At 36.7% G+C, this 24,770-nt stretch overlaps 1 protein-coding gene across 4 annotated transcripts in view; it reads right to left on the bottom strand.

Annotated features, from left to right (window-relative positions):
* Nucleotides 1-24,770, bottom strand: part of ALDH1A1 (aldehyde dehydrogenase 1 family member A1) — a 55,407-nt gene that overhangs the window by 3,943 nt on the left and 26,694 nt on the right. For all 4 annotated transcript variants that reach the window (XM_069775895.1, XM_069775894.1, XM_069775892.1 and 1 more), the window contains exons 5-14: nt 22,329-22,433; nt 18,265-18,405; nt 14,723-14,852; nt 13,595-13,656; nt 11,453-11,581; nt 8,538-8,651; nt 6,765-6,867; nt 6,014-6,198; nt 2,686-2,850; nt 618-775 (exon numbers count right to left, since the gene is read on the bottom strand). In XM_069775895.1, coding sequence (XP_069631996.1) covers nt 618-775; nt 2,686-2,850; nt 6,014-6,198; nt 6,765-6,867; nt 8,538-8,651; nt 11,453-11,581; nt 13,595-13,656; nt 14,723-14,852; nt 18,265-18,405; nt 22,329-22,433 — 1,292 coding nt within the window. The remainder of the gene's footprint in view (nt 1-617; nt 776-2,685; nt 2,851-6,013; nt 6,199-6,764; nt 6,868-8,537; nt 8,652-11,452; nt 11,582-13,594; nt 13,657-14,722; nt 14,853-18,264; nt 18,406-22,328; nt 22,434-24,770) is intronic.

The raw sequence follows: 24,770 nt of genomic DNA, 5'->3' as shown, positions 1-24,770 counted from the left end.
CATTAGACTCAAGTCTGCTATTCCTCCCAGCTCTCACTCTTGCATCTCTCAGCCTTTGCCTTTCCTACTCCTTATAGGTTGCCTCTTTCTTTTCCATCGCTGGAAAAAGTTGTCCTTGTAGCATTTCCCCCCACTTGCATTTCTTTCCTTTTTTCAACCACATTTTATCAACCTTTTCCATCACACGTGAATGTTCTGCCTAGGTTAATGGCAACAGAACTTCAGATAATTCATTTCTTTACACAGTACAGAAAATGATCCCCACAAATTAAGTATGTATTGGACTATCCTCAGATCCTGAATGGAAAGGTAAGTAGCACTCTCACTGTAGTTCCTTTTGTCTCCTTTCCTTTTTAGCAAGTCAATTTCCTTTTTTAGACTAAGTTTACAGAACAATTGTGTGTAGACTTATAAGAAATATTTATTTAATAGCACATTAAGTATGGAAAGGTGAAGGGAAGAGAGACACAGGAGTCTGGCATTAATCTACCTCTCTAAAGATTACAAGGAATTGAAATATAAAAGTACACCACCCAAAGAAGTGTTAAAATATACTACAGTTACTGTCATTGGCACCTGGAGCTCTGAAGGAAGAATTAAAAAAAGCCATTACTTACCATACTGTCCCAGCCTGAAGAGCAGCTGCAAATGTCAGTGCTTTATCAATGTCTTTGGTAAAAACTGCTGCTGCTAAGCCATAGGTAGTATTATTTGCCCTCTTGATAACTTCATCTATGGTTTTAAACTTCATGATTTGTTGAACAGGTCCAAATATCTGTTACAGACACATGTAAACATATGAAGTAGACTAGCATAACTTACTATTGTAAATAATTTATATTTTTAAAATTTATTTCTGTCAGATGGCCTTATTACTGAATTCATTCAGTCAAGAGTGTACATCTCAGAATAGAGTTCTAAAAAGGATTATAAATTCACACAAAGATAAGATTTTTGTAGTATGAAGCAAATCAAGATAGCCTATTATAAAATGATTACTAAAACAATAAATAAATAAAAAAACCCAGTAAATTGTGAAAACAAATAAATTAAGATTAAAAGATACCCACCATAACGGTAGTTAGCATGGAGTCACAGTGTGTTGCATATCTATACTGGTTACCAATGAACTGGTATTTTCTTGGTAAGCTCCAGTTTTAGAGTTGAGAAAGACATTCAGCTTTTCCTTCCTCTAAACTTTGTATTAGACTTTCATCTCTGCAGGTAGCTGCACAACTGAGCATGTATGCCAAGTGAAACAACTAATTCTGCTTTCCATATGGGTGTTATGTGCGATAATAGTCCCCCAGGCTCAGCTTTCCCACTACCGCTGCTCTGTGTTCTCAGCCAGAGGTGCCCATGCCTACCACACAGTGCCGAGGCTGTGTAGGGTGGGGGGTTATTACCACATCTAATTACTTCAGCTCCCATAGATTGTGAGATTTCCACTTGATTTTGCTGGAAAGTGCTAGTTTCTAACCAGATTTGCAGGGATTGATTTGCACAGATCAGAAAACCACTGAATGTTCCCCCACTGTTCAAGCTGTGAGCTTCAGAACCTGGATATTCTTTAAATTGCCTTGGCTCTCTGGGGTTTCATTATTCAATACACTCAAAATAGCGTGAGAGAATCAGTTCTTGTACTGCTGACCCAAAGGAAACTAACAGATCTGTGAAAAAACATACCTCTGTGCAGTTTCCAACCTGCCTCCCAGACCAGCAGAAACAATCCAAATTATTTCTTATACAGCTCTCTCCTTTTTCACAGCTCTCTCCCTGACACAACTAACTCTAGATGCTCTGGTGTTCATTTTTACTCACCCTGTTGACTCTTGCTGAATGTACTAGGTATGTTCAGCAGACTGCATCGGCACAGTATCGCTGGCTATATAAAGCAACACCTAGATTTGTAACAAATTTGAAGGAGCTTTCTAGTATGAAGAAGTATAATGGACACCTACTGCAGCACAACTTCAGCAGTTGTTAGTCAAGGTGAATGTAAAAAAACATATGAAAACCCCCTGTTTTTCTCAATGACATAGCAGCTCTGCACTCTTAACTGTCCTGTTCCTTGTAGATGATCACTGATGGCCTGGAACTGCCACCTTAGTTGGGTCAGTAAAAGCTCTTTCAACACTGTGTAAACACATCTGCAAACTGTTCTAAGTTAAATAACCCAGCAAAGGAAAACCTCTGCTTTGCTATAATTGCCACCAACAAAATGCCTATGGAAGCACAATCTAACTGTTTTTTCTTATTGCAAAATAGCTGCTTGATGCACATTTTGTCCAAACCTCAAGTGGCTCCTTAGGCAGTGCAAAGAGTTCACAAGCTGTGCCTTCAAGGTTTGCTTCTCTGTTACAGGTTACTGTGACTCTGATATATGAGACATGAGCAGAATGGGGTGATGTAAGCAAACCAAACTTCAGTATTTCTTATCTACTGCCAGCTTAAGTTGGAGCCTTTGTTGGCAGGCCAGCCTCATGCTCCTCTCCCTCACCTCCACAGAGTTGGTGAAACAGGCATCAGAAACCAAGAAAAGCATTTTAAACACCAGGGGGATGGAATGACAGATTTACTGAGAGTGGTTTTATATAGCCACTTGACCTTCTGAACGGGTATTTTGTACAGACATTTAAACAGATGATCTCCAGTGAGAGTAAAGACTATCAAGAATTTATTTACCTCTTCTTTGGCGATGCGCATATCATCTGTAACATCAGAAAAAACTGTGGGCTGGATGAAGTAACCTTTGTCTCCCCATGGACCTCCTCCACATTCCAGTTTGGCTCCTTCTTTTTTCCCACTCTCAATTAGCTCCAGGATTTTTTGAAACTGCTCCTTATCAATCTAAAGATTTTAGATTAGATAAAATTTGGATTAGAAAAAGATATTGCAGGGGTGAAAACAACATACACTAATAGGAATTGTTCTTCTAACTCATTAACCGAAACCTAACAATGTTCCAGCTTTGTTTAATTGCATGTGTTGAAGTGGAACAGCTGGAAAGCCCTGCAAATATTCTTGTCACTAACTTCTCAAAACCTTGCAGGCTTTTCTCAGATAGTCAAGTAATCAGAAATTTTGACATAGGAGTATCAGTTGTAGAGGGACTGATATCCTGGTTTTCTTTAGTAAGAAAAGAAAAAAAAAAATCTATACAATAAATGTGTTTTATACTTCTCACAGTACTCTTGCCAACTGCAAATGGTTCACCAAAATACAAATTGCTGAACTTGATCCTGCAGAAATAACAGAGGGTTTGATCTAGCCCACAAGACTCTTCTGTACTTCACTAGGTTTGGTAGATTGGCCATACTGTTTTCCTAAACTATTAAAGGAAGTTAAAAAGCAACAATAAAATATACGTGAAATTCAATGCTGTTTTCAGTTCATTCCAATTTATTAGTGGAATAAGGACATTTACACTCTAGTTTAAGAAATAAAGATGGCAGATAGTTTATGGTGTGAAGCCAATCTCTACCCCTCCACTTGTCCAAGCCTACTAACGAATTGAACATATATGCCAAGAATATTGCAGTTTGGGTCTATAGTGTAGCAAAATGCATGATCTTTGGCTGGAAAAGGAGTTTATGGTGGCAGTACAGTAGGGGCTTATATTTCTCTAACCCCTTCTAGTTTTCAGTGACAAAGTGAATACAAGGAAATAGTGCAAATGGGAACTAGAAACAGATCACACATTGTTTCCTCTCCTCCCCTCTGCAAATTAACCAATCACCACTTCAAGCCTGAAGGGAGATCATACACAAGATAACATTTATTTTAAGAAAAACTCAATGGTAAAACTTGTTTGGTAGAGGCCTCTAACACCCTCTTTTTTTTTTTTATTTTTTTATTTGTTCCATTTTCATGATTCTTTTCTTCCCTCTTTCAGAGTCCAGCCCTTCAAGCATTCACTTAGGAAGATACTGAGATTACTTCCAGGGGTGACTCTTGCACAGAAGCTTTTTGTCTGTGATCATACTCATCAGTCAGCAGAGTAGATGTGTATCATCTTATTCTCTTGTTTGTGCAATGAAAAGGTCACATTTCAAGTTTAAGCAACAAGTTTTACCATGGTCATGGAATAGAACAACATTTTCAAGGGTTTTGGGGAATCCTGGATGGGTATTAGACTAAACAGCTATTCAGCTAAAGCTGTGATAAAAGTCTATATTTATAAGGATATGAATTTATAAGGATATTTATAGGGAGGTGATTTTTAGTTCTCTGTGCTCCCTTTGTCATTTTGCTTTCAAACAATTGCCTTACTGAATGCTTAAGACATAAAATTTGTGCTACCCTGGTGGCCAAATATCTCTTGTGCATAAACATCTTGAAGAGAAGATGAGGTTTAGATGATACAGCTCACGCTGCTGCCAGTTGTTCCTTTGTTATTATTATCATCATTATTTTTCTTAATAATGTGTGAATTAGCATATATATGATCTTTTGAATTCCACTAGGGCCTTTGGCTCTTCTTTGGTGCCCATTGTGCAAAGCATTACTCAAACTTGGTGCCTCAGGCAGGTGTTGCCCCAGAGGGCCTGTGCACTGGAGGACAAAGATGGCTTTCTAGGAGGCTCCATGACAAGAAAGCACAGTGAATATGCCTGATACAGGCTATCATTTTTTGTTTCTAGAAAGAATTAGTCAAAGCACAACAAGGAATTTGAAGACAAAGAGAGATATTTAACATAATTACCACAAAAGGAATGCACCTAAACCGCATGGTTACAATTTTCCATTAAATGGGATCATACCAGCTCTAAAAGAAAAAACTTTGCTAACCTATAAAGAAGTTAAGATTTCTGCTAAAGCTTGCTAAGAAAAAAAAAAAGAGGTCAAGAAAACCAAATGATGAGACTGGAGGAGAAAAGAGTCTTCATGCTCTTTCAAATGTTTTCAGTAATGCTTTTTTTCACTTTTAACTTTCTTCTTTTTTAGTAAAAGTTTACTTTCATCTCTTTTAAATTATTAGCATGAATTTCAAACTCAACAAAGCCATAATAACATGAGAGTAGATTCCTGTTAGTTTTATATTAGCTGTACACCAGACACCTGGAGTTTACTTGTTTCAATCTTCCTGTCCTCTGGCACTTAAATTTATTCAGCTGAACATATTGGCTTGTTAGCAAGACACATTGTAGAACAGCAAAACAGCATCCTTACTATTTTTAAATTCTCCAAAACCTGTGTGGCTTAGAATGCAGTTTTCCAGTTTACTTGGTGTCTTTGATTACATAAAATGACTGTGATAACCAATGAAGAACATGTTACATTATCAAATATGTGGGAGTTGCTTTGTCTCCAACTTTTGCTTTGTCTCTAATACAGTTCCTTTATTCTGGGGCAATCAAATATGTGCATAATAGCTCTGCCAAGAAAATATATATCCCATAGTGCAAGCTGATATGGGAATAAGACTTGATGAAATTTAACAATGTTCTAATGTGATCCACTGAATCCATAGCACTGTGATAGCTATGCTTTTTAATGCTGCATTTTAGCATTCATTTTATGGGGAAGCTGTTGGCACAACCTTTTAACATAAGTAGGAAAAAGTACAGAATGATACATTTTAATTGTGTAATATTCTAAAACTGAAAGCAGGATAATGAAACACTAGCACATTGAAAAAGGGGAACAGACACTATTAAATTTTATTTCCTCAAGCTACTCACTTACAGTGGCACTATTTGAATATAATGTTAGCAATAGCTGATTGTACTTGCACTTTTACAGCTGTTTCATTGGAGCTTTCTCAAAACATTTCAGTTCTATATAATAGTTCCCATTCCATAATAAAAGGAACTAGAGAAGAGAAAGAAATCTCACCCTTAGGCCTATGATAGTGACACAAACAACCATCACTCCAGTTTCTTCCTCCTGATTCTCTAGACTAACCCCTAGACAACTGTACTTAGCCTTGAAACTAATGCAACAGTAGCTTTGGAAGTACATTAAGCTGTGATGTGTCACAATTATACTGGAAACATTTAACATTACTTACTTGAGGGCCTTGCTGTACACCAGGCAACAGAGGATTCCCAAGAGTATAATTCTTTGCTCGTACAATGCTCCGGCGAACAAACTCATCATAAACAGGCTCTTCCACAAAAATCCTAGATCCTGCTATACAACACTGTCCCTGGTGGTAGAACAGACCAATATGTGCAAATTCCACAGCAGTGTCCACTGCAAAGAAATGCAGAGTTCATCAGATCATAAACTTGAATGGTCACATCATAAATTCTTTACAAACCTTTGTCACGCCATCTCAGTTCCTTTTTTAGCACTTTTTATTTTTATAGCCCTTTAAAACACAGATATTCATCTATTTATTCATGTCCAAAACTACTGGTATCAAGACTAGCATGGTACTCCTAGAGAAACACACATTCATCTGTTCTATGTGAAGTGTAGATTCAACATTATTTCCCCTATCAGCAGTACCAAGAGGAGTATTCAGCTAGAAGGTTAATAAACCTGTATAAGATCCATCTAGCTGCTTTTGGTTCTGCATTCATGCTGGATTAGGATGGTCCTTAATTACAGTAAGGGTGGACAGGTTGTCAGAGGTTCATATCCATTCAGAAGCCACCAGTTTTTGGCGGCAATCTAACTTAAAAATATGGTGTGACCTGAGATTTTTAAAAATTACTCCTTCATGAAACAGGTACAAATAATTTACTGACAATGAAAAGAAAAAGAACATGGGACTTGCAAAAGTAGTAGGTTTATATAATAAAAACGGTACTAACAGTCTGCATCTGCAAATATAATGTTAGGACTTTTTCCTCCAAGTTCCAATGTAACTCTCTTCAGATTGCTCTTCCCTGCTGCTTCTTTAATCAGTTTGCCAACCTAAAAGGTAGGGAGAAGACAGCTTCCTCTCAAATACTTTATTATGATCTCAATAACACTTCTCTGAGTTCCTCAATAGTGAAAATCTGTTTGCAGTTGTCTACTATTCCAGTAATTTTAGAAATGAAAAATAAATTAACTAAAATAAAAATTGAAGAGTCAGGGTGCAGGTGACTTGCAGTCTACAAACCAGGAATGCTTTCTAGGAAAGTTCCCCCCCAGACGCACTCATGTTACTTGCCAAAGATGTCTGGTGCTTTTTTGGTTACCACCACTCTACTTGCTTGTATCTGTGATTTAAAGTAGGCACTGATTCTGCTCTGACAGTTACTCCCATTAGGCTGAAATTCCCATATTTCATACATGGGAAAGCCCTTTGAAGCACAAAGTGAATGAGAGAAAAAGTAGATATCTACACTGCCTGCATGGCCAACTCTTCCTTATTCCAGTTTCTCCCTTAGAATAAAGAAGAAGAGGAGATAGACACTGTGAGGCAGAACCCCTACCCTGCTTCTTTCCACTGATGGCATAATTAAAGGAACTACTTAATATGAATTCTCCTGGAGAAACTATGAAGGGAAAACATGCTTGTAACCCTTGTGGTTTTGGTCTGTAACTGCTCTTGTGTAATAACCATCAGATAGCTTCCTCCCTCTGCCCGCCTTCCTGCCTTCATTTCTTGCTGCTAAATTACACCATCAGAAGAATAGGATTGCCTCCAAGGTCTATGAATACACCCTCTGGTCCACCTGTCTTTGGAGGGATGTGGCACTGAGAATTGTAGTTGTTACTATCCATTGGCAACATCTGTGGGGTGTTTCTCAGATGTCACATTTTGGGGTTGTTTTCTTTTCCTGTTACTTTAGAGCTAAATGTTTCTAAGACTAAACATAACTCTTGCTCTTGGTGTCTGCTGATCCTTTACACGAGGCAATGACATTTATATTTGGAGTGTACATCCAAGAAGTTAAGAGACCAGTTGGCAGCTCTTCCATGTAGCATGCATACAGACAGATAATATAATGTACTGTATTAAGGATATAGTTATATAATGCCTGCACTGAGAAATCTTCAATGACATCACCTGCTGTTCTTCAGACTGAAGGTTACAGAAAATTAAGTGACCTTCCTTTCAATTATTAAACTGACACATATTCAAATATACTTTTAAGACCACCCAGGTGATCATCAGTATCATTCAAATACCAAAAAGCCATCACCTCACCTAAGTGTGTGCAGAACCAGGAATGAGTTTTCTGAAGTACCATCCTACCATCCTGTTGTTATTAAAATTAAACAGAACAGAGCACAGCCTGTTTCACATTTTGCATTTTTTAAAAATAATTATTCTTTAAAAAAAAGAAGCAAATAAAAATGAAAATGTTTCCTTTTAAAGGACAAGACTTAAAATAGCCTTGGTATACTAGAACTTATTGTATCTCATGGAGTGACTTTGTTTGAAGGGCTTTCCTGCAACACAAACATTGTTTAAATATGTTTAAAGTTAATAATAACCAACAAATCATTAAACAGACTTTGTTTAACAAACCAGCAGCCAAAAGAAAGAAAAAAGTTAAAATAGTTACATAGAACAAGTTAGACAGTAAATCATTACTGGGAATCAGAGGGGCACATTTCCTGCTTGTATTTTCTTGCATTCATTATAGTACCTCTGTAGAGCCTGTGAAAGCTATTTTATCTACATCCATGTGGTGAGAAATTGCTGCTCCAGCGGTGGGTCCAAAGCCTGGCACAATGTTCACAACTCCAGGTGGAAATCCTGCCTGAATTGTAAGAGAGATCCCTGTAAATTTGGGGACCAAGTCTTATAATCTGTTACTTCCCTTTTCACTTCTCCCACCACCTTTTCTCAGTCATACAATTATTCTCAGCCCTAGAGCCCCAAATGTGTTCATTCTCACATGATTTACACTCCCTTTCCCTCACCTGTCTTTTAGGCTATTGAACTGGCTCTTTAAAAAAAGAACATTTTATTTCAGTTATTTTTCAGTGTCATTGCCAAAGAATATTTTTTTCCTCCCCCAGTCAGATGTGTAAAGAAAAAGATTGCTTAATTTCATGTCTGCTTCATTAAAGTTATTTGAATCACCCATGCTGTGTGCTTGCTGACTTCTGCTCATTACCCCTTACATGAGATGGAATTTAATTAATGATCTGCTGACTTACATTGAAATTCTATTAAGAAAAATTATGGAAATAGTACTTCAAACTCAATGTCTTTACTTCTTCCTCTGGACATGGGTTGAAAGTAGAGAGTGGGCAACATGAAGGTTTACAGCACAAAAAAGGCAGATCAGCTACCAAGCATGAAAGAGCCGGCTACCTGAGATATGCACAGTTCCAGTATTTCCAGTTTTATATTTAAAGAAGCTTTTCCTGTCAGCCAAATCAAATCTATTGTTTCCCACCAATTCTGTATTAGTTATGTTCCATTCATAGGCAAAATAAGTTATTTTCTTCCAACAGCTTGTCAGGGAAACTCCCATGGATGTGTGAAGTGCAACTGGATTTCCTGTCGGCAGCTATGGGATCTCAATGGCACTTGCAGAGCAAGCATAAAATTAAAAGACCAAAAAGATGCATCTCCTGTATTATCACTTAAATGAGTCTCTTCTTAGTGTTAAACAGGACTTTGGAATTACATGCAAAGGTTCCATTTTCATTTGGAAAATGGTGAATTTCAACTGGTGAGTTACAGCTCCTAAACCTCATGTCCTGCATTGTGGACACCAGACCATTACTTTTGATCGAGCAACTTAGGTTCCTTACAGGTTCATGCTCAGATACATTCTATCAATGCTTTTTATGTTCATTTAATATTCCAGATTAATATTTACCCCAGAACTGATGAGACAATAAGGTTCCTTCCATTTGCTTAGCATTGTGTTTCACACTTAATTTGTAGAGAAAAGTAAGAAGACTATTTTTTATGGGACACTGTCTCCCTTTGGGCATTTAATTTCCATGTCTGTATTAGAAGCTATTCTCTACCTATTAGCAAAGAAACCTTGTGAGGACTATTAAAAAGGTTAGTGAGAATGACCAAAAGTGACTATAATTTTTTTTTTTAACATGGACACTTGAGAACTAGAAAGTTAAATTAGATATTTAGATAGTTTCACAGGGAGTCCAAAACAGCTACTGAAGTGATCACTGAGGTTTTGATCACTATCAAGGATTTGGGGTTCAACTTTACTTGAGTAATCTGAGTGTAAATTAAAACTCAGCTAGCTTTGGGTGAATAAACCTTGAAGGACTTTATAACATAAATATTGGTCTTTTTTAAAGCTCTACAATATCTGTCACACAACAAAGACATTTAACAATTATATACTTAAGCTTCTCATCCAGTGGAACACTGAGTGAATGGGTAAAATGACAATCATCTTGCCTTTTACTAAAAGTACTCTAGCATTATACCAGTCATTACCACTCTGTAACCATTGTAAGTGTGCATATAAAATGGACCACTGATCACATTCCCACTTGTGAGCTCGCCTTTCAGGAAATCAGAATATCAGAATAGATATTTCATTAGAACAGAGTTACTTTCCTTGTAAAGTTGCTTTTTCAGAGAAATATACTTTCTGATACTTATTGTTAAAAATGAATAGAAACGGTATCTCTGATTTTTTTTAAAGCAATTCCTCCTCCCCAGTATTATCTAATAGCATTTACTATGTGATGCAATAGCAAGATTTGGCTCCTTCCTGATAGTCATTCAGTTTCTGTGAAATATTAACACATAACCAGTCAGTATGCTCTGCTGAATCATTGTTTTGAAGCAGAATAATAAAATGTGCCAAGTCATTTCCATTAACACTCTGCAAGGTTATTGTGCTGGTGATTATTGACATCTGTGCCAACTCTTCAAACATGTTAAATTACATTTGTTGATTTTATTGGGAAGCAAGATAGCTAAACTATTTAACTGTTCTTCTTTGGGTGTTTGCTAGGCTGGGCACAATAGCCAAAGTAACTTTGGAGACACTGAAGAAACTACCACACTCCTTGTATTCAAGAGCACAAAGTGTATTCTCCCAGTTTCTGTGTGAGGAGAGTTCACAAGTTTGGCAGCAGTCACCAGTTCAATTTTACAGCTACTCGTTAATAATAAACCCCCGTGGATGAAAAGTTCATTCAATTAAAACATAATAATAATGAGCTGTACACACAGGTCCTTTTCTGTGATAACTATGCTAATAAAGTAATTGCCAACCACCTCTAAGTACTCTGCTCTTGATTCCTTGTTTGCTTTTGGCTTTGAAAGGTACTGTGCTTTTGTAATACAAACATGTTTGCCAAGGAATGGAGTTTACTAAATTACTATTGTGGGGTTGGTTTTTTGTGTGTGTGTGTGGACTAGGCTGAAAGATATGCGTGCTTTTGCCCTGGATTTGCTTCACTGGTTTACAGTAAGGTAAGTTCCATAGTACAAGGCTAGACATGCAATGAGAAGTACTTGCAGAGGACGGCCTGGCTTATATTACCTCTGTGGCATTTCAGCTGCAGTATACTCTTACATTTCTGAGAAGGGCAAAAAACTCTGTTGTTGATGACCTACCTCTTTAATTAAGGATCCCATGTAAAGGGCAGTCAGTGGAGTTTGTTCTGCTGGTTTGACAACCACCGTGTTTCCACAACAAAGGGCAGGGGCGATCTTCCAGATGAACATAACCAATGGGAAGTTCCACTGAAAGACAGATGAGAAGGTGTATCTTATTTCTCATATATCACCAAAATGCCTTTGCTTTTTCTATGATAATAGTGTGAATTGTCAGCTGGGTGGTTGAACTCTTTGTTGAACTCCTTTCAGAATGAAGATATTTCGAAAAAGCAAGCCATGTTATACAAAGACCAGTGATTTTGGTCTATGTGAGTCCACGGGATCCAAGGTTTTAGTTAAAAGCTCAAGAGACAATAAGTGCACTCCTCTAACAAAGCCTTACAGAAAGTTGCTGGATTAGTGGTGAAATTGGGAGTTTTGCTATCTTAAATGATCACATGCATCATCAGTTCAGTTTTCTAAGGGAGACAAGGTAATAACATGTAATGCTGCCCCTGCGCTCTTCCCTGGATGTTTCACTGGCAGCTCTCTATTGTGGTCAGTCCAGCTAGACTGCAGGGCAGTGACTCCTTTGGACTCCTTATTCAACAGTATGAGGGACCATGTGGCTGGGGGAAAAACAGATTGCCCTTTTGAGAATATATCTAATAGTTTTGGAAGTATTGAGTCCAAGAGCCTCAGCACAAAAGCCGCAGTGGGCCTTACCTTTATGAAAGTGGGGAAAAAGGCAGTTAACAGTTACCTATTATGTCAGAAAGGCTTGGAGGAGTATACAGGCAACTGTTTTTTATCTCTCTCCTTATCTCATTTCAGTGTCACCCCACCCCCAAAAATAACAGGAGCACAAAGAACACAAAGTAAGAGATTACAGGGTTTTCTGGATCTTCATCACTGAAGTGGAACTGTGTGAGTGGAAGGGAAATGGAAATGATGAGCTAGTAAAAGTGTTTTGCAGTGTTCACATAGTCCTCAAAATTTTTGGGTTATGTGAAAGCCTCCAACTTGGTGGGTTCACATTTCAATGGAGAGAAAATAAAGATACACTCAGAAGTCCTTGAACATTTTAGAAGGGAAGCCAGTGTTTATACTAACTGCTTATAGTTCCAGGATACAATTTTATTTAGAAGTGGACACATCTAGTGTTTCTAATTCTTTAGGACATCTTAACTCTGAGTGCTTTACTTGAAATATCTTGTGGCTGACCTACAAGAGAATCTAAAACAGCATATTCCCAAGCTCTCCTAGAGGCTGGATCAAAATGTATTCCAGTGATGTTCCCCAAATCAATGTGGTGGTCTAAAGAGATAGCAAATCTGCAAGCTCAGCTGAAAGATATCAGGAACATGTGTGGGACCCACATGTCTGAGCAAACCTGATAGACAAGCTGACTATTTCAGAATCTGGTAAACTGTTGAGCAGGTCGGGTCAGGCTGCTCACACCATGTGCGAAGGGGTGGTCAGATTAGGAGTGTCTAGTGCTTATAACCATTTTCACAGCAATCAGTTGAAGCTGTTTAGACCTCACAAATAAGTTTAAAAGTTGAGTTCCTCAGCATTTTGGATGTTCAGACTCAGACAGGCCTTTTGAATTTTCACTTAAAATAAGTGACTTCAAAACTGGGAATTTACACACTCCAAACAGGAGCTTGGGAACATATGGCTCAGTATCACTGTGCTTATTGGACACATTCTTTGTGTTGTTACTTGTACCATCAACATGGTGAATGAATCTTAGTCATAAATAAAGATCCAGCTGTCTGGATGCTGTACAGAGCAGAACAGATATTCCAGGTCCTAAAGAGCTTATTGCTTATAGGCTGTAAATATTACCCTTTCCTATTTGTTTATTTCTAATTCTTCCAGTTACAACAAAACACAATTCCGTCTTTCAAACTAATCCATCAGTCAACATTTTGAGATTTATTTTCCCTACCTATACAGGGAGGAGAGAGACAAGGCTGGACTGGACTGACTCATCAAATACTCCATGTTGCAGTATTTGATGAGTACTCAGGATAGTCTCTATCTTTCAGAACCTGAAAGTTTCTGACTGGTAATGCACTTGCATAGACAAAATTTCAAAAGCGTTTCCATTTGTAACGGGAACATGTGTGTTTTACATAAATGGTTCCAACTTACAGGAATAATTTGGCCACACACGCCAATAGGCTCATGTCTTGTAAATGTAAAAAAGTTTCCATCTAGGGAAAGAACAAATAAATTAGACATTCAGACAAAGCCCTTGTGAGAAACAGTTAAATCAGAAAGAAGATAAAGTTGGATACCAAACTTAGCTGGATAAAATTCTACTTATAAATTATATTTTCGAAATCTTAACTATGCAAAAACCCAACCCTAAAGTACATCTGGATTTAATATCTACTTTCTTCATATCTCCAAGGTCTGATTCTGCCAGTCTGACTGACTTTCTGCAGTGATAACCCTGCTTCTCAACATGGTATGCAGAGCACACCAATAAGCATTCCTCATTTCTTTTTTCTTTTATCACCTTTTTTTTAGAAAGTGCTCTTTTAAAAGCTACTTGCAATCCTAGGTACATATCAGACATTTTTTAATATTAGATCTTAGCTTAAATCAAATCCATTAAGTATAAAATTCTCTTTGATTCAAATAAACATGTGTTCCATTAAGCCTAGTATAGAGATCTATGTGATGCAAAAAAGTTGGAAGTATTTATCACTCTAGTTTTCCTTAATTCCTTCTTTATTACCATTCTTTTCTTTGTCCTTCTGAGACAAATCAGCTAGAAACAATATTTTCATAGACCTACTTAATGGGAGAAGGAATGGAATGAAATTTCAGCAAAATAAAAGAATGTTTCCTCATTCCTTTCTCTTTGTACTCTTCCTAATACATTATCCAATAACTGAAACAAATATTACTCTTTGACATAATCTTAGCTTTAATAAACAAATACCTGGTTTTCATTACTGGACCATTGAATAAACCGTAGATTACTATGCAAAAATAACCTATCAGACTTCTTAGATGTATATACAGGCTAAAATCTTTTGGTCAATAAAGAGTACTTACTAGTGGTGTATAGAACAAGGAATAAATGCGGGTAACTCCACTAAATGTTTAAAATGAGCACTATTATAAATCTTAAATAAACTGTATTAAGAACTATCTAAAATATTTTATGTTTGAGATATTTTTTGTGTTGCATAACTTTTAGAAAAAGGCAATTTTTTACAGATCACATTGGCTTCAGTTCTACACTTTTGTTATCTCAAAACTACTCACCCATTGGAACAGTACGCCCATGGATTTTATCAGCCCAGCCTGCACAGTAGCGTAATGTTTTGATACAGGCACCTAAATCCATTAGGTAGGCAGTGGAAAAGAGTTTCCCACCATCAATGGCTTCCATTGTCTGCAGAAAACAACAATTACAGTGTTAATATCAAATATTGATAATGGTCCTCATGCTTGTACTTTGACATTTAGCTTTTGGTTTTTCAGTTCAGAGGTTTTCAGCTTTAGTACAAGCATTTAGATTAATTCCCCTCTGAAGGATACTTAGCATTTTGAAAAACCCAACATTGCAATTTACAAATGAGAAATTTTTGTGAGGGTTTATTCACAGTGAGCTATGCAGGTAAGACGATCATGGCACATTTGTAATGGTGAGATGTTCTGAAAAAACAATAACATTTCTCCCATCTGAATCAGTTACACTGTTCTAGTTTAAATTAAATATTCTACAAGTGTAGATAAAAAGATCAGCTAGGAGTCTATGCAAATAAGTGATGCAAATAAAATGAGTGGCCTCCCTTAGCCTATATGCACTGACACTCAAGGTAGGCACTAGTTTCCTGGAAATAACTGTCACATTAACTTAGGACCCTGTGCTGTTTAATTATTAAGGAACATTTTTCTAGGTGCTCACTAAATGCATGATTATCAGCATATATGAGCAAAAAGACTCAAAGCATGGAATAAAATCCCCCAAATAATACCTTGAGTCTTTCCTGTGCAAAGGAAGGATCTGAGCCATCAAGAACTCCTAAATGAGAAAAATTCACTATGAATAATACTTATACAGAAGAGACTTTCTTTTATTGGCTAACTCCTGACTGAGTGAACTAACTGGTCTTATTTGAAGCCATGCCTGACTCTCCATACCATGGATCTCTATGCCAGGCAGATACAAACCTTTAGAATAATAATTAGCAAATATTCATTCAACCTCTATAACTTTTCAGCTGATCAATTCTGTTCCACCCACAGTGCTTTAATGATCCCACAGAGACACCAGCACAGAGTTGATTTCCAGCCAAATCTAGGGAGTATGGTTTGGATTAATGCCATTTCAATACCCCTAATCATTGGGACATCTAGTTAAAGACCATGTGCAGTTCTTAAATAGTGTCAACATCTTCTTGACACTGCTAGAATTTTTTTCTGGAGTTTTCCAGCACAGATACACTGGGGACCTTCAGCTTTGTGAATAATCCTGTTAGAATACTTCATAGGAAACCCCCAAACTATAGTTTCAAGATCCAGTCAGATCTTAGAAATACATATTTTTTTTTTCTAAATTTGCTATTTTGTATGTCCAAGGTTCTTTAGCATTTCAGGCTGGGTCTACAGACTGATCCTGCAAGTAAAACATGTCACCAAAGGCCCCCTGTGAAATCCACAGTTTTAGTTAACTGGACACATTGCAGATATCATACCTGGGAAGAGAACAGAACAAACAGAGAAGCCAGCAATGTTTGATGGCTTTCAGCAACAAGGAACTGATTAAATGAGACAGGCCCTCATCATTCCAGGCAATATATCCGGCACTGTGTTGTTCTGTTTGAATATGGGAGAAAATTCTTCCCTGGCCTCAAACTTATGAACTTTGTAGCTTTGAACATCACAACACACCGAAACCTAAGAAACAAAATTCTCAGTGGCTCTTTCAGTACGCTGCTTTGACATATTCTTCCAGTAGCCTGCCTATAGGGCTGTTGAACCTCTGGAACTTCAGGAAAGGCATCTTATCATTATATAAAACACTGAAATGGAATAATTTTGATCCTGGCCAGATTCATGAGCACAGGAAAATGCTTTTGGAATAACCTTTGGGGGTCTATTTTGACCCTTAGTGTTTACAAGGCTATTTGCTACTCTGTAGTACTAGTACTAGTTTTCTGGAGAAAATCTCTCTTCATTTTGATGACATCTGAAAAGCATTTAATTCAAACACACCTTATCTAAAAGTGAAAAGTATTCAATAATGTGACCAAGGTGTAGGAAAAAAAACCAAATTCAGTAAAGCAGAAACTTGGGTGGGGCACCACAGAAAAGCAATACTTTCATATTATGAAAATGGCAAGTGGGAACAAAAACTAACTTAATGTTTCAGCTTTCCTGTGGAAAAAAGATTATTTCTCCATCCTCTTTGCATGTGTAATGCCTTAGGCTGTACAATAAAGAAGCAAATGCCAGCTTATCCAGTATCTAACTGACAAGGGGGCATACTTTTCCTATTAAAAATGTAACTCTCTTAAAATTTTATCTCTCTCAACTGCAATGAATCGAGCATTGTTAAGGACATAAGTTCCAGCCCCACAAAAATTCTCCTGAGAATCTAGGTAGTTATCAGTCCCTATCAAGATGACAAGTTTCATTTAGAGAAACAACTTGGTTAAAGAAAAGTGTAAATTTGTCAGTTGCAGTCTTTGGAATTCAAGGAAATAACCTCAGTTCCTTTGAATTTTTCTTTTTCTTTTAAAAACCTGTTTAAGACACATGCAAATGTCTTCTTATACTACAGCCATAAGGACAACAGAATGGACAATAGATGCTTTGCAGGTTTATATATTTTGAAGGCTTAAATTTTATGCATTTATCAATGCTGTGGTTTGTAGCTAATGGCTAAATACTTCAAATTGTGACTAGATCAGTCTGAGTGGTGATCATGAATGTTGGTTACTCCTCCTGCTCTCTTAAATTTTTGACACTGTTGGCAGAAAACCAGGGCTCATCTTCAGAACAGTGCAAAAAATTACCCTGTCTCAGTGTTAATTCCAGAAACTGCTTGAAACAGAAAGAAGATCATCTTAATGGTAGCATCACATGTGGGGTTTAAAAGAAGAGGGGGTGGTGCTATACTTTGTCAAATCGGTGGTGCCTTTCTACTTTAAGCGTTCTTTCTTGCCTTAGTGCTCAACAGGTAGGTGATGGTGCTACAACTTATGTGTCTGCTGTTAACAGTGGTAAAATGGCCAATACACAGCAGTTGATAAAGGCAGGACATCATTCCCCACCCCCCATATTCTTCCTACTAATAAGTAGTTAATTGCTATCTTTGGTTCTGGTTAAGCTTTTTCACTAATTGCCCAGCTGCAAGCTGGAGTTAATGAAGGATGAGTCATAACAAAATATAGAGCCATGAAATTAAAATTTCTCCCAGTTCTGACTTGTATCATTTGTAAGTTCTGAGCCAGGTTTTGAGTTTAGGCCTTGATTCAGGCCATGGCTTAGAAAAGTGTTAAGCACATAATCTATGTTAGTGTGTCCTTAAGAATCAACAATTGAAATGGCATCAATTGTAGGTGGCTTAGGTATCATCTTAAAGCTAATCAAATACTCAAGTACTTTGTGGATGTTGGGTGTTAACTGACCAGAGTGCAAGCCAGTTTAATGAGGTCCATTTGCAATACAGATACAAAATACGTATTGAGAACGCCTTACTTTCCAAGGATTTATCATGTTAGGCTTGCTTATATCTTTCTTTAAAAATCAGGACATAGGCTTTTTTCCCAGTCTTTTTGTTCACGTATCATACTCACAGCTAAAATCAGCCGATCTCTCTCAACTAAGTCAGCTAGTTTATTCAAGAGCCTTCCTCGCTCTGAAGCATCCATTGTACGCCAGGGTGACCCAAGCTCAAAAGCTTTTCTAGCTGCTTTGACAGCCTTGTCTACATCTGCCTGTGGGGAAAACAGAGAAACTTTTATAATCAATAATTGATTCTGTCATCAGGCTTGTTGGTTGTTAAACATGCAAGGTGTTTTGCAAGATAAATAAGAGACACCAACCGCAATCTAATCAGAATCAGTACAGTAATTTTAAATACATGAGTTATTTTCTTTCAAACATTTCTGCTGTCATTTCAGCAATGTGAAGTTTTATGAGAAACAGATGGGTTCTCAAAGCTTCTAAAATAAAAACATATTAAGGAACTTTCTTTTTAAAATTTAGAAATTCAAACCCTCTGCCTTCTAGTGTCTGGAACTGGGGATACACCCACCAATTACACTGTTGATGTAATTTAATCTCTTTTATGTACAAAGAGGTGCCCAAATCTGTATTTAAGTACTCAATGTTATCTAAAAGTATCTGGTGGTGGGATGAAGACCAGGAGAGAAAAATCTGTTCCTTAAAATGTTTCATAAAATGAACATACATTTATCATTGAGGAAGACAAATAAATGCATTTGTTTTTGAAAGTTTTAAGGAGCATTTGTATTTTAAATAATTTTAAGAATTGACTAGCTGACCAGGTTTAAAATGCTAAGCCTAAATATTCTGAAGTCTAAGCATTGCCTTTGCATTAAGCGAGCTGATTTGTTAGTCCATTAATGTTTTTAATAATATAGTTTATTATTTAATATTTGGCTTTTGCTATAGCAGGAAGATCTACAATGAATTATATGAAACTCTTTTCTGTGTAAGGGTGTTCCAGGATATAAAAATCTCTTGAGAAAAGGTTTTTAGTACTTGCAATTCTTCTGTATTTCACAATTCTTGTAAAAGTTTTCCCAGGAAAACAATGACCTAGAAAGGACGTTTATTCTACTTTTGGTTAGAAATCAGTAACAAATTTCAAGGAAAAAAAAGGAGGAATCTATACATGGAACATTTCCCTGAGCAATTTGCATGCATTGGTTAAAGGATTTCTTTCAAACTTTTTTTGGTACTGTTAGTTGTCAGGGTCTGCTCCGGGGAAATCACTATCAAGGTTGACTAAGTCAGCAAAGTTGACTAAGTCAACACCAAAGTCAGTTTTTCTAAATGTGAACCAGATCTTGAATATTTAACTGGTGTTGGTAGCTAACAACTAGTTCTTAAAAGCTGGGAGTGGGGTGGGTAAGTGGCTTGGAAAGCCCAGCACAGACCTGCTAGGCAGGAAGCCCACAGAACTTCCCAAAGTTCTTTCCAGGAAGTTTGGGAAAAGATAAGGAGGATCTCTACAAATAGCACAGTCATTACTATAAGGTAATACTGACCAGTCACCTACATAAGGTAGCTGAATCTACCAGATTAAAAAGAATTGTTTTTCTTTAGGATCTGGTAGAATGTTGTCAAATACCTGAAGAAAAAGATGTTCTTCAGCTGTATAAAATTTAATTTGGGTACATAAATCTACACCATGAGTATGAAGACTGATAGCTCCTTTCACAGCTAGTTTAGATTTTTTACAGAAGTACATTTACTTTACATCCCACTGACCATTTGCTGAGCTGCTTTATTATTATTAGGGGCCCTTAGGATTAGTGAATGTAGCTTGAAAAAGCCATCAAACTGAAAGGAAAACAGTTCCCACCCACATATGTGTCTGTGCTTTGTAATCTCCACTTGTTTTTTTTTAAATACCACTGCAAGGCAGTATATAGCCCTTTGTCAACCCTATTGTACACACAAATTAAATTCCTAAAATCTCTTGGCTCATTATCTAAAGACTAGGCTCTAGAATATTAGGTTCACAATGACTGTGTAATTTACTAGATTTGTACATTTCACTTGGCAATTTAGTTAATAGCAGTTGTCATTACACATTAGTTTGCAAAATAATTGGAGAGAAAGCAAACGTGTGTGTCGAACAGCATTATCTCTTTATTTAATGAGTTGTTAGATTGCTTGTAAGGAATGAAAGCTACAAAAATTCTGAATGGTAAGTGAACAGTTGCAGGTCATGAGTAATTTAATTTGAGGATGATCAAATATCAGGCTAGCCTGATTTGCAATGTAATTTGGATTTTAAACACTGAACAGAGAAGAGGTGGAAGAAGTAGCACTTTACATCAAAAGCATGTATGTCTCTAGTGGGATATGATTCAGAAGTTAACAGCATGCTTATGAAATTCTTTGGCTGAGGACAAAAAGAGCCTGAAGCAATCTCAGTGACTCTGAGCACTATATACAGGTAACTGGCACTAAAGAAAAGTAAGAACAAGGCATTTGAAAAACTCATGATTAGATACATGAAATTATCAAAAGCCAGATTCATGCAGACTTTCTCAGCCATCTTTGTCTTTAAAATGGGTCTTCACTATGACCTCCTTAATAATGTGTGGTCACTACTGCTCATGTGCTAGACAGATAGCATCTGAACCAAAGTTTATTAGGAGATTCATGATGTAATTACAGAACAGAGGAACTAAGATTCAATGAGCACAGGGTGTTAAATGAACTGGGTTTCTAGATATTTCTCAAAAGAGCATTTCATTTCAGAGTGAATCTTTGTACAGTAGATTAAAATATTCTGAAAAAGATTGTGCTTATTATAGTTGCAGTAAATTTTTGGTGAACTTATAACACAGATAAATGGCTTATAAGTTTTATAGTCGTTCTCATGGATAAAAAGGTGTTTAATGGACATTTTGCTGCTCAGTTTAAAACCTGCTTGCTATATAAATAATTCTAGATATGTATATTTCTTGACTAAAGTGAACACCAGATGTCATTTTGTGAGAAATGTGAGAAAATTATTTTGCTTTTGGATGTAAAAATTTGACTTTGAAGGAGAAAGTGTAGAAAATAAAATAAATATTTGCAAGAACCAAACCAGTAATTATAAAACCGATTTTATTTTCAGTCACAGTCATCACTTTTTGTATACCTGTGAACTGGAAATAGAACATTCATTTCTCATACTTACTTTCTCAGAGTCTATAAAGAAATTTTCTTTGGTCATGGGTTTTAAAACTGTTTAAGCAACACTGTCTGTTCTATTTAAAAAACTACACCCCCTACTTTCCAACTTATATTTAAACTATATGGTAGCACTAGACAAATCCTTTTCAGCAGAAAAATACATGATATAACAAACATACAGAGCTGCTTATTTGAGGGCTTAGGTGTTCTTTATACTTTTGATTACATGGCATCTATCTGTAATTTTCTGCGAAGAAACCTCACAAATATAAAAAATAAATGTGTGTCTGCAGGTGTCAACAATCTTTTTAGTCCTCTGCTTAAATTCATCAATTCAGCATGTTGTAAGGAAACCAGTTTTGGTGGAATTAGTATCTATTTGATAAGTTACTTTCAGCTTCAGAGTCTTTTTTAGGACTATGTTCCAATACATTTGTCACAAAACCAAGTATTTGAAGGAGGCAGCACTGAGAAGACATATTCATAACTGAAAATGTTAACGATAATGATCATCTTCACAGAGTCTTTGTGGGAAAATATCAGTATTTGTCCACTTCATGTTATCTATAATGAAAAGCCTTGTGTAAATGTGTAATGAACAGATTACAACACTGTGTAAGGAAGAGCCAGGAAAAAAATAGCAACCTCGCTTTTAAATTATAAGATGTCACTGATCAAAGAGAACAAAAAGAATTAATATCATTTAAAAAAAATTAACAAAAAATATTTCTTCAGAACTTTCCTCATATGAGCAAGATCCTAAGAGTAAAGCAGTTTTTCAGTGTCTGTTTACAAACAATAATAAGGCTTAGTGAAAAAGCTAAGAACTATGTTTGCAGAAGGACATATATGGCATGAAGTAGGTACATCTCTGGGGTGGAGTTTTCCATCAACACAGAGGGATGCTTGCCTTCCTGCTTTTAAGACATAGAACTGAATTTAAAGCTAGTGTTAAGAGAAAGAAAGAAAACCCTACCTTGTCACCTTCTTCAACTTCACAGATTTTCTCTTCATTTGCAGGGTTAAAGACTTCAAATTTTTTAGCACTGACCGAATCATGCCACTCATTGTTTATAAATATCTGCAGAAGAAGAAATAGTGCAACAATGTTAGTAACATATATATAGCTGCTGCCTGTTACCTGTTTTAATGAATAAATCTGTCGTTCATAGCTGAGAGCTGCCTGATTGATAGGTACCTGAATTAAAAATGGAATAACTGTTTCTACATTATTCTGAAGAGATGAATAATCACATATGCACTTAACTTGGAGAGGCAAACTTTCTGTCTCTACATGATATTTCCACTTTGTTTCATAGCATAAAAAGATACTGTTACAAAGGGGTCCTTCCTCTCTCATACTGAAGTCTGTGATGTGCAAGGGAGGTACAGCCCTAAATGACCTACCTAAACCTACCTGGGTTTCCTATGCTTACAGGGTTGGTAACAATGGAGGGCCTTTCTGTTACATGCCCCAAGAGAAGTAAACCCAATCCTTGGGTTTAGTATATATAGTACATGTAGTATCTTGGAGAACACTATTTTATTTAGCTTTGCTTTGATTTCTCTTCACTCTCTCCTGCTCCCCCCCCCAAAAATCCCAACAAAAAATAACCAATAGCATGTTTTTCTGAAATTAAAGGCAAGACTAAAAACTCCCACCACAGTCATTTGAATGAAACAAAGAAAGAACCACTTAAGCAGAGTAAAAAGCAAGCAAGTATACTTCTCTATTTTCATGTTACAGGAGAAAAATAATTAGAGGTTAGGCTCCTTTATTTTTCACAAAAATCCTTTTGTCTTTGTGGATTGGTTCTTCATTGAATGTGATCCTGATCAAGATTTAAAAGCAGAAATATAATGCTCTTAATCTTTTACAAAAAAGGTGGAATTTATTCCATTAAATAAAGACAGGAATCGTGAATCAAGAGGAAATGACTGATGTATTCACAAGAAGTACACTGTTAGCAACCTTAAAGCCTAGACTGTCCTTGCTATTGGTAGTTGGTGCATTTCACAGACACTCTCTCTTAAAAACACACTTAGCAGCACATACTGGAAGAAAAGCCATTTCTCATATATAATTAATGCCTTGAAGAAAAGTTGAATTACTTTATTGATGAAATCACCTATTTCTTTTATTGCTGTTTTTCTCCCTGTCCTAATCTTACAAGGAAAGGAGGACTAGCCTTCCAGACTGAACTAGCACATACCAAAATGTTTACAATGGCCAACTTAATATGTCCAAGAGCTGACAATGAGCAGAATTTTAAAGGTGGCCTATGGGCAAAAGATGACTGTAGTCCTCAACTATACATATAACCCTATAATACTCAATAGGTCCTGGAGGAAAATATGTGGGAAACTGGCACTTATGATCATAGTTTTGAAAGCTAATTCATACTCCTCCTTTGGAAAGACTATTTGCAGGATCTCAGTCTGAACATTCTCAATGCTGTTATTTCCCAGGGGTTATACTGTGGGTGCCAGAAGTGGGGTTGTGCCATATTGCCATAATCCTGCACTCAGAGTGTGAATATAATCATACAAACATACAGTAAATGTGGGTGCTGATAGTGTATATGACCTCATCACTCGGCAGGATCACAGCTGATGGTCATGTGTATGGGGAGCTCTTTTCTCTGCCCTCCCTACCTGAAAGTTTCTCTGCAAAACACTAGGAATTCAAACCTCTCCGGTTTTGGTCTTCAGCAAATGCTGCAATTCCTGCTTTTGAAGGGTGAAGCTACTTGCCTCATATGACTTCAGGCTTCGTGGAAATGATCCTTGGGTAATCATTTTAGCTGTCATTGCTTTATAATCAGTATGACTATCTTCTGTTTAAGGTGATCCTAACCATTTGACATTATTCATTTATTCAGTAATTTCTATCAATACCCTGATTACCTCCAATTTAATTGTCACAGTTATCAAGTCTTTTGTCACCCTGACACTGGTGAGACTTCCCTGTCTTCCATTCAGCCTTTAGGCATAAAATGCAAGCATTCTGACTATGTCATTCTGACTATTACTGCCAATGTCTGACTATTATTGTTTGAACTGCAAGGGGTATTACAGAAAATTAATATTACTTGGTCCATTTTGATAGTTTTTCATACTTCATTTCAACTCTGAGGATCTCTGTTATGTATCTACACTGATTTCCCTCAGCAGACAGCACCATTCTTGATTTTCCATTCTCCCAGACATAGTCTAAGCCTTTTTACTAATCTGTTGTCTTTGTGTGGAACACCTATACGCCAGGAAAACCAGGCCAGCATGTATTGCTCATTTAACGGTTTCATCCTGACTTTTACCTGACAGGGACTGGAAAAAGTCTAACATTAAAACCAAGAAAATAAGCTAAAATTGTGCTTTCATCAATGTTGCTAGAATATCCTATCTTTGTATTTAATAT

This window comes from Haliaeetus albicilla, chromosome Z (genome assembly GCF_947461875.1).
Source record: "Haliaeetus albicilla chromosome Z, bHalAlb1.1, whole genome shotgun sequence".
Taxonomy (NCBI): Eukaryota; Metazoa; Chordata; class Aves; order Accipitriformes; family Accipitridae; genus Haliaeetus; species Haliaeetus albicilla.
The sequence above is the reverse complement of the archived record's forward strand: the minus strand, read 5'-3'. Positions and strand labels throughout refer to the sequence as shown.